The sequence below is a fragment of the Mirounga angustirostris genome, unplaced genomic scaffold, assembly GCF_029215605.1.
Source record: "Mirounga angustirostris isolate CCGP_5_RB_7025 unplaced genomic scaffold, mMirAng1.0.hap1 SCAF_3, whole genome shotgun sequence".
NCBI classification, from domain to species: Eukaryota; Metazoa; Chordata; class Mammalia; order Carnivora; family Phocidae; genus Mirounga; species Mirounga angustirostris.
Genome location: NW_026991711.1, coordinates 190,819,183 through 190,832,168, shown reverse-complemented (window position 1 = coordinate 190,832,168; position 12,986 = coordinate 190,819,183). Strand labels below are relative to the sequence as shown.

Below are 12,986 nucleotides of genomic sequence, written 5' to 3'. Positions count from 1 at the left end.
CTGTATTTTCCTCCTCAGTCTCTCCCCCATGCCCCCTGCCCCCCACAGGCTGGCTCTTGCCCAGGGCTCAGACGGTGGCTTCCACCCCAGCCTTGGGGCTCCAGCCATCCTGCCCCGGGGACCTGTCTCCAGCCCATCAGCCTGCACGTCAGCTCTGAGGAGGAAACAGAGTAGCAATGATTATCCAAGGAGACGGGTTGATAACACTCACTGTGCACATCATCGAGCGTGAGACCCCTTCTGCCTGTCAGAGGGACTGGGCAGCAGTCGTGTAAGGAGAATGGTGAAGGGCAGTTGGGGTTGTCCAAGGACACTGGCGACCTCCGGCCATAGGACACGCTGCTCAGGAGGCAGATGCTTAACACGCGAACAAAGTGCTTAGGAGCCATGTCTCTGTCCCCACGAAAAAGATGAAGCGAGGTGTCTGAATCTTGAATTTCATGTGATTTTGAATAGTTCTTTCATCTCCCACGTCCCTACCCTTGAGATCATTGCGCAAACCTCAAAAACTGAGTGCAGCTGGGAGGAATGCGATCTCGCGTGCAGAGTTGCTGGCATAACTGGGTGAGAAGCAGGCTGCTGTGGCCTCAGCACCAAGTCCCCAAGGCTGGTGACCTCCCCTGCCTTGTCCCGCCTTCTGGGTCCTGCCGCAAGTCTGTCCAGAAATTCTTAGGAAGTGCTCAGACAAGACACACTTCTCCCTGCCTTGAGGGCAGGACGGAACACAGCACGGACAGCGTCCCCCACTTACTGAATGAACGAGCGAATGCAGGAAGCACTGGCAGAAAAGTCCAGAAATAACTTACGGAAAATGCCTCGCACAGTGCCTTGCTCAGAGAGAGTGCTTAACAGACGATACCAATGGGAAGAGGCAGCAGGTGGGTGGCGTGGCTGAGAGCTTTGGAGTCAGAGGAGGAAAACCTTGGCTGTATGTCCTTATGCAAGTCACTGGCCTTTTTAAGCCTCAGTTTTCCCACCTGCGAATTCCACCCACAATGCAGATTTGTTGCAAAAACCGCAGATAACATTGTTTAAAAATAAATTGAGAAATCAAGTACTGGGAACCTCTCAGCTCAGGTCCAGAGGCTGTGAAATTCCACTGTTGAGGGCTTTGTGTAAACCGAGTAATGAGGAGGAGGGAGGATGGAAGAAGGAAAGCCTGGAGCAGGGATTGCCTCATGGGATGCAGGGAGGCTTGGCAGGTGGTCTCAAACGGTGCAGGAGCGAGGAAACAGCAGAAAAGCCCAGGTGAAGGACTGGTGTGGACTTCTGCACCTAGGAGGTAACTAGGCAGTGCCCCAGGAAGACGTTGGAAGGTAGATGGGAGCGGTGTGTGGGATGTGGGCTCAGAGTCCTACTTCCCCACTTAGAGATAAGTTAAGATGACACTGATTCAACAGCCCCTGATGGGCTCATCTCTATTAACTCCTGCCTTTTGGCTCAAGCTACTTTTTCCGTGTACTGTGAACCTTGGGCCCCTGTAACAGCCTGTCACCACGATCATTATCAAAGATAGTGATGAGGAATGGGGGGTGTTAGTGTTCGCCCCAGCTGCTTTGGATCAGGGGCTGTTCAGACAAAACAGTGTCTCCTGAATTCCTGTAAAACAGAGACAAGTCGGTTCTGACATGCTTAGATGGGAATGTACCCTCGGGTCCTGACAGTGACCATCGGACACTCGCCCCAGGCCTTCCTGATTTGCCCTTCTATCAGGATAGTAGGAAACCTGGTCACAAAACCTGCCCCCAAGGAAAGGACTCAGCCAAAGCTGAGTTGCCCACAGCCTCCTGCAAAAGCTTGGGTGGGGCTTTCCTTGCTTGGCCGTTTCCTCTTCCACTGGAGACCCTGACACCTACAAGGTCAGGTCTAGGAGGTCCCCAAGACTGTTAATCACTTTATCACTCTGCTTCTCACAGCCCCTGCCTGCCTTCAGGCTCACCTTCCCGGGGGTACTGCCATACATAGTTTCTGAGAGCACGGCTTGGACCTGGACAGAGCAGTGGAAACTCTGAGCTCATTCTGGGAACCTGGAAAACTCAGCTGACATTCTTAGAATCCAGGAATTGTTGCAACAGCCGGCGGGGGATGGGTTTGTTATTATCAACCTCTCTTGCTCCCTCTCAAACTGTAACTCTGATTCATTATGGAAATTTTGAAAATACAGGCAAGCAAAAAGGAAATCAAAGCACCCCTCACCCCATCAGCCATAGGTAAACACACATAGGCCTCTCGACTTCTGGGCTTGCTTGCTCTCGATGCCTATACGTCCCTACCCCCCTTTTTTTTTTAAACAAGACGTTCAGTGCTATTTTGTACCTACTCTTTTCACATAACCACTGCAAATAGCTTTCCATGTCATTAAACAGGCTCCCACACCTTCATTTTTGATGACTGCCCAGTGTGCACCCTCAGAGATCTGCCTCCTTGAATTGTTTGTGTTGTTTCTCTCGCGCCTGTGGTCTGCGACTTACATCATTACCTGCTCGAAGGAAGTGCCAAGGTTTAACCAATTAGAGGCTCTTCGTTAAAAACAAAAAAGGGCACCTGCAGCCCTCCGGAGGCTGGGCCGGTGCCCTCGTTCTTCTGAAGGGGTATCCTTGTTGCAAACAGCAACCTGGCCATCCGCCAGTTAGGCTCTGGATGGGGAAAAGAGGCCCAGCTGTATTTCCCAGCGGACTTCTTTGGAGAGGCTGGGCGCTTTTTAAAAAAAAAAATAGTAGAAGAAAATGTTTTGTGATTGTTTGTGAGCACACACAGGCTCAGCGGCAAAATGAGACAGAACCCTTGATTTCTCACCTCCTGCTGCACTGTTCAAAATGCCTCCCAGAGAGGCAAGGAGGAAGCAAATGTGAAGCACTCTGATTGTGAAATTTGCATCCTCTCTTAGCTGGTTATTGTCCCAGAGGACATTTCACATCAAACTGTACTTGTTTGTAAAGATTTTTCCCCCAAGACAGACCACTTCTCCAGATACTGCTATAGGGAGGCTAGAGAAATAGAGAGACAGAATTAAAAATACTGAGAGACCCGGGGTGGAGACATGAACGGATCGAAGGGCAGCAACCACTTCCTGCCTGGACATCCTTGACGGGGGATCTCGTTCGGAGCCCCAGCCAGGTAAATAACAGGAAAAACAGCAGCCGCAGGAAGGAGACCTGAAGGATGTTCATTAGCCAGATGCCTTGGTGCGACGTGCTTTGGGGAACTACCCACGGTGGGCTAGCTTGCCAAAAGGAACAGATGCGCAGAGACCAATAAAACCGCTGCTTCTACCCTCAAGCAGCCACCGGTCTTGAGAGGAGTCAGACGTGCTAGTGAACGTTTCAAATGTGGTGTGATAAATGCGATGCCCGGGCACTTCATGTATGCGGTATAGGACAACCCAGGGGTGTGACACAGGGAAGGCGACACAGAGGAGGAGGAGGGGAAGTTAGGAATGTGTGCACCGCCCTCAGGAAGGAGCGGCCTGCAGAAGGCCTGAGGGCACCACACAGCAGGTGTGTTCTAAGAACCTGGCCAGGCAGGACTGAAGCACAAGGTGGAGCTCCAGGAAATAAAGCCGGAGGCCCACGGGAGCTGGGTCAGGCCGTGTCCCGTGGGGCGGGAGCACGGGCTTTGTGCAGTGGTCAGGAGGAGCCCTCGGGTTTTCAGCTGGCGCATGTCTGAGTCACACTGGAAAGGCTCTTTCTGGGTAGTATGGAGCTCATTAGATTAGAGCAGGGCGCAGAGTACGGGTCCGTGGCCAAGGCTCAGGCTAGAAATGATGTGGGCCTCCGCAAAGGGCAGTGACAGTGGGAGGGGAGGGAGGAGGCATTTCCGGTGACCATTGCCGAGGTGGAGTCCCCGGGGCCGAGTGACCAGTTGAAATACGTACGAGGCAGCTGAGTGACAAGGAAAAGGCAAAGAACAAGTAATTCACAGAACAAGACCCCCAGGGAGGCAGAAGAGGATTGAATCTGGGGGCAGCTGCTGGAGATGGGACCCCCTTCCCCAGACATATGGGGCAAGGACAGAATGCTCGCTGCAGAAACAGATCCTAGTGGGTGTCAGGGTGGACTCGTGGGCAGAAGGCAGGACCGGTGGCCGCTCCTGAGAGAGCCCGAGCTCTGAAGGAAGCAGGACGAGAGGGCGGACAGAGTGGACAGGAGAAATACATAGGGAGCGGAGGCTAATGACCCACGTTTGGAGTCGCTATCAAAGGGCAAGGAGGGAGGAACTGGCCTTCAACAGTGGACTGCCGGGCAAACGCGAGTTCCCCTGGGCCCAGGGAGGCTGGAGGCCAGTGTCCAAGACCCCCGTTTCCTCCAAGGGCACTCAGCAGCCAAGTGGGGAAGAGCAGGTAGATGACCACTGGGCTCCCCATGGAAGACGTGGCCATCTGGCGTGGGGGACGGCCACGTCCCCTCAGTCCCAGGGGCCGCGATGCTAAGAGTGACCACAGTGCCACCCGGGAAGGAAGGATGCCAGGGAGGGCTGAGAGATGAGGGGCCTACAACTCAAGTCCCAACAGGGCGGAGATGAGAAGGGGACCAACGGGTGTGGACGAGCTAGAGGGGCCCGGGGCTCCACGGGTAAGGCAGGCACACTCATGGCTTGTCCAGACGGTGACCCGGGAGCGGGGCTCTGAAGTGGGGCTGGTGTTTTGGCAGTGCCCACGGAGGACAAGGGCTGGCCCCATGGCGGAGGATCTGTGCGGCTGGCCTCCTGCTTTCAGCCTAGAGTTTCCCACTGGGGTCCGAGGCCCAAGGCCCAACGTGAGCCTGGCCTGGTCAGCAGCCTGCCATCTGCGCTTCGGTAGGTGTGTGGGTGTTCTCCCAGGTGTCGAGGCTCTGCGGAAGCCGCTCTCCTGAGAGAGGCACTGGTCTTTGGGATCCAGCTGGTGGACCTGGAGGCAGCAGAAGACTCCCACCTCTGGGGGAGACCACAGGGTCCCATGGGAGTCTGGGACCCCCCCCCCCAGGAGACCACTGGGGTCTGTACCCAGATGGGCCCAGCCAAGATTCACCGTCTCCAAGGGAAGTCCGACTGAAACAAAGGTAGCCCCACAATTAGGCACGGTTGTGTGCTCCACAGAGTCCTCTGCGGGAGCAAGGCAAGCCTTGCCTCATACCATCACCAAAGCCCAACAGTTTACAGCAGAGATCCCTACGGGATTAGGAAGAGCCCGCCGTCCAAGGGCCCCTCTTTAGACTCGCAGGCCTCTGTGACTGCCAGCTACGACACAGAGCCCAGGCAATTAGTGCTGCCATTTGAACATTACCTTGCAAAGTGGCACCAAGCCGTTACAAATTCCTCCTAAGGTCCTACTGGGCACGGGATTCTTAGGAACGTTCCTAGCTACTTCCACCCTTTGCAGCCCCCAGGGTTGGCCATAATCTCATTTTCTCCCCCGCTCAGTCTGAGCTCCCCCAGGCCGGGCACGCAAAAGCTGAACGGAGAGCCGCCCCTGCTCTCCAGGGAGCCAAGTCGCCCCAGGGCTGGAGGGGAGCGGCGGGCGGGGCGGCCGGGCGGGGCTGTCCGGGGGCCACGCCCCCGCCTCCCGGTGACCCGCCTCGGCCTCCCCGCAGGTGCGCGCAGGCGCTGCTGGAGCACGGCGCCTCGGTGCACCGCGCGGGCGGCGCGGGCCGGGACACGCCGCTGCACGTGGCGGCGCAGCGCGGCCTGGACGAGCACGCGCGCCTCTACCTGGGCTGCGGCGCGCGCGTGGACGCGAGGAACGGCCGCGGCGAGACGCCCCTGAGCACGGCGTGCGGCGCGGCGCGGCGGCCCGACGAGCACGCGCGCTGCCTGCGCCTGTGCGCGCTCCTGCTGCGGCGCGGCGCGGAGGCGGGCGCGCGCGACGAGGACGAGCGCAGCCCGCTGCACAAGGCCTGCGGCCGCGCGCGCCCGGAGCTGGCGCGCCTCCTGCTGCGGCACGGCGCCGACGCGGGCGCGCTCGACTACGGCGGGGCCTCGCCGCTGGCCCGCGCGCTGCAGACGGCCGCCTGCGCGCCCGAGGCCGCGCCGCAGCGCACGGTGCAGGCGCTGCTCAACCACGGCTCCCCCGCCGTGTGGCCCGACGCCTTCCCCAAGGTAAGTAGGGGGCCGCAGGGGCGGGCCTGCAGCCGGGGCTCATGCGCTTGCTAAACTTTAAGGGGCCCCGCAGCCCCCCTGGGGACCAGGCAAAGGGCCGCTCCCGATTCCCAGGTGCAGGAGGTGGGGAGTGCAGCTCTCCCAGGTTCCCAGGTGAGGCCGAGGCTGCTGGACCAGACTTGCACGGGCAGGGCCCCGAAGCCTCCTAGCCAGAGTCGCTAGAAAATTCAGTTGCCTGGGCGCCTGGCTGGTGGAGCGTGCGACTCTTAATCCCAGGGGAGTGAGTTCAAGCCCCACGTTGGGTGTGGAGCCGACTTAAATAATAATAATTTTTTACATCAAAAACTAATGATGTGATGTATGGGGATTAACATAACATAAAAATAATAATAATAATAATAATTTTTAAAAGAAAATTAGTTACACTGGGGACCCCGGGCACTTAGTTGGATGACGCCATCATGGCTCAAAGTATTTTGGCAGCTTATCTAATTGGTAAACAATGAAAGTCAGTCCAGTGTTTGATCCGAAACGAAATACCCAATCTGACCACCTACCTTACTAATGACATTAATGAGAGCACTTGACACGTGTGCAGATCTCTGTCATTCAGTACAAACCACACTCCTGCGAAGTACACCAGGCACATGACCCAGGCACGTGAGGTTCTCCTGCCTGGGTTTCAACCAGGTGAAATGCCCAGTTCAGGGTCAGGGCTGTGTTGGGACTTCAGCCCCACTTTGCAGACTTGACTCTGAGCAGCCTGCCACTTTTTCCACGTGTCAGACCTACCCTGAAATGACAAAGATAAAGAGTAAAGATTGCCCAGCAGAGAAAGTACTTAGAAGATGGAAAATATTTCCAAAAGAAAAGTCCCCCAAATATTGGTTGGAATAAGGGCTCGTCCTCCTAAAAAGACTCCATTGAAGGGAAGTCATTCCATTAGGTATAAATTGAGTGTGCTCGACTTAAAAATCATACCCAGACTCACTGATCCTATGCAGGAGACATACTTTGGCTGGGTAAGTTTTGACCAAATAGCTAAAATCTTCTACTTTAAAAGGACAGCACTCTAAGTGGTCTGAAATAGTGAAATCCACACATCTCTCTCAAATGCCAACTTTGCCTTGTAGATGCGTGCCGAGTAATGCTTGTGTCTATTGAAACATGGGTGAAAGGGGGAAAATCCAACCACATAACTCCCTGGGTGTGTCCTTACCTCACAAACACTGTGACAAGATTCTTCCCCTACCTCTCACAGTATCTTTGAATTGTTCTCCATTACACTCTACTACTGCAGGATTTCAATATGGCAGATTCTGGAAAGAGAACACCAGCATTTATATTATATATGATATAATATAAATTACCTTTTATAGTCATCATTTACATTGCAATGTGTCCCAATATTAGCAGTTTTAGTTCATCAGCTGATACAGTGGAAACAGGACACCCCTGCTGCCCCTCCAGGTCACACTATGTTTGCATTACTCACTTCACCCCTCCTGGCATGAAACTGCGTACAGAAGGAACAAGAAACACACAAAACAAATGGCTTTACACAATGGGCCAAAAGTGAAAAATATTTGGGGCAAATCCTTGAAAAGAAAAAAAGTCAATATATTTCCGTAGTTACTAGTCATAATCCGCTGTTAGCCTTGGAGTCATTCGATCTGAGTGATCTTTGTAGGTTTCCAAGTCCTAGGTGCAGCCCCACGGACATCATCCCTGGGGACAGGACCTCTAGCACCTGAACTGTCTTCAGAGCTATAAGAATTACCCTACCTTCACGTTGAGATGCAGGAGAAGGCACAGTGTCTCCCGTCTGGGCCTCCAAGGGCCCTCTCCTGGGATGCCCCCATACTTCAGCCACACGAGACTAGAGCATGGTCACTGGGGGTGCAAGCTGCAGGTAGGTTTGAATTCGGAGGCCGTTTGTTATATAGCAGGGACCAAGAGGCCATGAGAAGCGCCTGGCTCCTAAAAGTGACAATGAATCTCTCAGCAATTTCACACCATTTGGGAAGGGATTGGAGCTTCCTTGAGAAATCTTAATACTAGGAAGCGTTCACAAAAAAGCGTTGCCACCTTGTCACCCACCCCCCACCCCCAGTGCCTGCGCCTGCAATTCCTCAGTCAGTGTTGATGAATGAATGAAGGGGATTCCAGCAACTCTAGGGCCCAGTGGCCTGCAGGTTAAATCTCCGCAAGTGGGGATCTGACTTCTTTACGCCGAGGTCCCCCACACCTCTAGGGGGCACCCCACGGAGGAGTGCTGCTGGGGTCCACAGCCACCAGCCCCTGCCGCTCCAGTCTGGAGCAGGTTGCAAAGGGGAACGCATCTACCACCCCACTGAGAATGCTGTAAACAAAGATACACGCGCCCCTGTTCTAGCCGTGCCCCAGGACAAACAGGGCAAACTCTGGAAATCAGGCAGCAGCATGCCCCTCCCCCCCAGGCCCCTGCACGTGGTCCACCAGGGAACGGGTCTAATCACCACGCAGGACATCAAAGGGACAGGTCCGACTCTGCTCAGCAGACTCGTGGAGTGCGCAGCCAGCGCAGACGAGCCACAAAGATGCTCTGCAGGCAAGACTCAGCGCCATGGCGGGGCGTTCGCAGAGGCACCGGGGAATGTCACAGAGCATGCCATCCGTGGGCAGCAGCCGTGCTTTAAATAGATGTAAAGAGACACCCACGGAGCTCAGAATTACTGAGGCAAAGGTTTCACAGCGAGCTTATGACATAAATCACAGCTCCCCCATGCCCAGACAAAGGCACCGTCACCGCGGCAGGCGGACTCGAAGCATCCATCGGAGCCATGCGCAGTGCTCTGCCCCGAAAATCAAAGTGGTGTCACGGCTTGGGAAGCGAGCATGTTGACAGTGCCAGGCCTTTCTGCCCGGCTGCCCGCTAGTTAACACCGGAGTCAGGCGTCGGGGTGCGAGGGCAGGTGCAGGCGCAGTGGCAGGCTGCAGCCCGGTTTGAATCCTGGAAGTTGTCAGCGTACGCGGGGGGCCCGGCCTGCAGGAGAGCGGGCAGGAGGGCAGGGAAACACACACCTGGGGACCCGAATTTGTTTTGAACTGTCACTAGTTGATTGGGGGTCGGATGCTTGGTCTGGAATAAAGGGTTTTGCCCACGTCTCTTGCTCCTTGTGCCCCTGGCCTGGGCCGTCTGAATGGTTCGGACCCGGTCCAGGAGCGGGGGAAGTGCAGGGACAGCAGCGGCAGTGAGCCTTCGTCCCCGAACCACACCCACGGGCTGTGTGTCCCACCCGCACTTACTTACGCGTTCGGCAGACCTTTCTCGGGACTCCTGTGCTCGGGGCAGGAGTTCGTGTTGGACCGCAGCATGCGTATGTCCTGCCCTCGTGGAGCTGCCTGCCACCTGAGTGGAGGCCAGCCTTGACTCAGACCACCACACACTCAGTGTGAAGTTGCCATGGTCAGAGAGCTGCTCAAACAAGGCCCTCTGCAGCTGGAAAGTGCCAAACAGGGGGCCTGAGCTGGCTGGGGCGGAGGGCGGGGTGAGAGGCTCCTCCAAGCACGGGTGGAGTGAGCCCAGACCTGAAGGCTGAAGACTCAGCCCTGTGAAGAAAGGAAGGACCCTTGCGGGCAGAAGGAACAGCACGGACAAGTGTCTTGGGGCAGAAGGAGCACTGCAATGGGCGCAGTTGGAAGATGCCCCAGTAGCTGGGAGGAATTGGTGAGAGGGGGCCAGAGGAAGGGCCTTCAGGGGTTAAGGGTTTTAGCCTTTGTCTTAAGAACAATGGGGATGTATTACATCATTTGCAGCAGGAGCAGTGACATAATCAAATGAGTACCGGGAATGATTTTCTGCTGAAGTGTAGAGAACGTGCCAGGGCAGGGGACGGGTGGAAAAGCACAGACTGCTGTGGCGATCCAGATGAGGCATGCAGATAGCTTCCGCAAGGGGAAATGAAGGTTGGCGGTGAGAATGACAGGTTCTAGAAACATCTGCAGAGCTCTAGTCTTTCCTCACCTTCTGGGCAGTGACCACGCTGGAAGGATGGACCTCAAGTTTTTGCGATTCTGTTTTACCTACATACAGAAGTAGGTAAAGTGACTTCACGGTACCCCCAATTTCACAAGCTTTTTAGTGGGAGAATCCCGGGGTTGCAGTAGTCAAAAACCAGACTCCAATTCCTGTCTCCGCCCGAGCTGCGTGTGCACCCCTCCCCAGGGGGGAGGAGGGAGGCGAGCCCTCATAAATGGCGCACCTCTGTTTTTCTTGCTCGTTTTATTTCTCCATCTACATATAGAGCAATGTGGCTGTGTGATTTTTTCCCCTTAATTTTCTTTCTGCCGCCTCATTAGCTGAGGAGAGTGTGCATGGACCCTAATGACACCAGGATGTCAGAGTCTGCATCTCTGCAGACAGCAAGGAGGCAGCCGAGATTTTTAAACTGTGTTGGCATAAAAATGATGAAAGCAGCCAGCTGCCTGGCAAACATGAGGGGGCACAGTGCCGGGGGATTGGGGAGGGCCGCGGAGCCCCAGAGAGGTGGAACAGAGGAGAGACAGGAAATGAATTCCCAGAGACAGGCAATAAGACTTGGTCACAGTCTGTGACCCAGGGAGGAGGGGCCCCAGGGAGGAGGGGGCGCATCTGCCGAGGGAGGGCAGCTCTTCCTGGGGGAAAGTGAGGGAGAGGCCTCCTTGTCTCGTGAAGTCCCTGGGGACCACTTAACATTTTTTGCAGAAAGAGGAGAGGGGGCCAACGGCAGGGTCACTGGCCGGGTGAGCGTAGCCGGGGGAAGGTCTGAAGAAGAGGAATGGCTTAGGAGACTAGATCTGGAGGAGTCCAAGGTGAACCGCTCCTCTTCGTGGCCTGGTTTCCTCCCAGCGCACAAGGGGGACAACTGAAATCAGAGACTGCCGTGCTCCAGAATATGGCATGTTAGTGGCGGCTCGTGGAAGCCAGAAATATCCACACGTCGGGGGCACACTGCGGTGGTGAAAGGATAAGGTTGGGCGAGGCTCGGGTGGGAAGACGCTTGCCTGCCTGGCTCTCGCTCTGCCATTCCATCTCTCTCCTGCTCCAAAGCCCGCTTACGTCTGACTTCAAAATAGTAATGGATTGGGACAAAAAACAAAAAAACAAATTTCGGGTAGGGAGGGACCCAGTGGTGATCATTCTTACAGTGGTAATGTGAGTACCAGCTTTTGAAGGGCAGCTGTTCCTGTCTTCCAACTGTCACATCTGCAAAGACAGGCAAGAGGAGGGAAGGGAGATAGGAAGGGAGTGGGGAGAAAGAGCAAATCTGCAGCACCAACACGATGACCTCATGTCTGAGTCAGGGAGCCCCCGCTCCTCTGCCATGCTGCCCTAAGTTTTCAGGCAAGCAGGCAGACATTACAAAAATGTTTTTAAAGTCGACCAGGCCGTAGGGGATGCCTTTGGAGATGCAGTGCATTCTAGGAGATGCAGCAAAGTGCAGAGGTGGAAACCGAGGAACTCAGGTTGCATAGCAACCTGCTAACTCTTCTGGAAAGAGGGTAGGAGAAGAGACCTCCCGGTGGGGCACAGTCACCAGGTGAATGTGGAAGCGGAACAGGGCTGGGCATCGTCCTCGTGAGCCTTCCTCCACGCGGCCCCTCCACAGGCTCCCTAGTGGAATGAGAACGGCACCACCGACTTCTCCTGCATTTTAACAGACCTCATGTCTGATCTTGCCTTAATCACAGATGAATAGGGAGATAAATAAATGGATCCGTGACAGGGAAAGGGGGCCAGAAAAACGAATAACGGGGACAGCATCCAGAGACCAGAAAGGAGATCCATACCTCCCATCAGAAGATCCAGGAGAAAATCTGAGAAACTGTGTGCCATGGGTGCCTCATCTACAGAGTGCAAGACGTAGCCTCTAAGTCCCTAAAACAGAGCCAGTTATGGGGACAAGGCAGTAGAATGGCGTGAAAAGGAAGATGGAGGACGCAAGGTTATACAGTGGGAGGGTGGAGAGCACATGAAAGGAAGCAAAAAGCAGAACTGGTTCATAAAGGGAACAGAGCCAGTGATGTAAGTGAGGGAGCTGTGCTCTTGGCATGTGTGCCTTCAGATCCACTCCCTGGTGTCCCCGCAGTCTACTCTGCATGTTGAGGGGATGGGGACAGCGCAGCTAGACCTTTCAAGCTGAGCTCAAAGTCCCATACCAGCTGGCTTCTGGCCGGCTTCAGCAGAAGGTGACACCGTGGAAAACTAGGTATGGAAGGAAAAAGAAGCCAGGGTGTTTCTCCTCTTTCTCTGCCTTGGTAGCTTTGCCAGCAGCACCTGCATCTCCAAGGCTCTGGCACCCCGACGGCTCCTCCTCATGGTCACAGCCCCCGCTGGGCAGCTCCTGACTTAGTTCCAGCCTCCACTGTATCTCATATAACAAGAAATGGAGAAGCAAGGCAGGCTTTAGGATTGGTTGTTTCTGTGTCCCCATGATGCCATCAAGAAACCAGATTTTTCCAACCTCAGTGAGTCAGCTTTATCCTCAGAATGGCTCATCTCTTGGTCATAAGATGGCTTCCAGCAACAACTGGGCCAGCCAGCTTCAAATCCAATTGCTTTTCTCTGGAAGCCCTGAGGAGGCCCTCATGTGTTTCACTGGCCCAGGCTGACTTAAACATGCACTTTCCCAGACCAGAGATGACAAGGAGAATCCCTGACTGAATTAGACTAATCCTTTGGAGTGTTGGAAAGTCAACCACAATGTGTTCACTACAAGGAGGACTAATGTTAAAAGCTCTTCCTAAGTGCAAAAGAAAAAAAAAATGAATAAATAGAAGAAAAAGTGGTGGTCATGAAAAGCAGAGGGTAGAGAGCCAACCTACAGAAAAGTGATGTTACTGAAGAAGAGCCTAGAGCAAATGGATCAGAAATAGTAATTAAAGACATAATA

The 12,986-nt window shown here is 54.7% G+C and overlaps 1 protein-coding gene across 2 annotated transcripts in view; it reads left to right on the top strand.

The window, feature by feature from the left end:
* ASB18 (ankyrin repeat and SOCS box containing 18) overlaps positions 1-12,986 on the top strand; it is a 60,984-nt gene that overhangs the window by 36,833 nt on the left and 11,165 nt on the right. For both annotated transcript variants that reach the window (XM_045867669.3, XM_045867670.3), the window contains one exon: positions 5,568-6,072. In XM_045867669.3, coding sequence (XP_045723625.2) covers positions 5,568-6,072 — 505 coding nt within the window. The remainder of the gene's footprint in view (positions 1-5,567; positions 6,073-12,986) is intronic.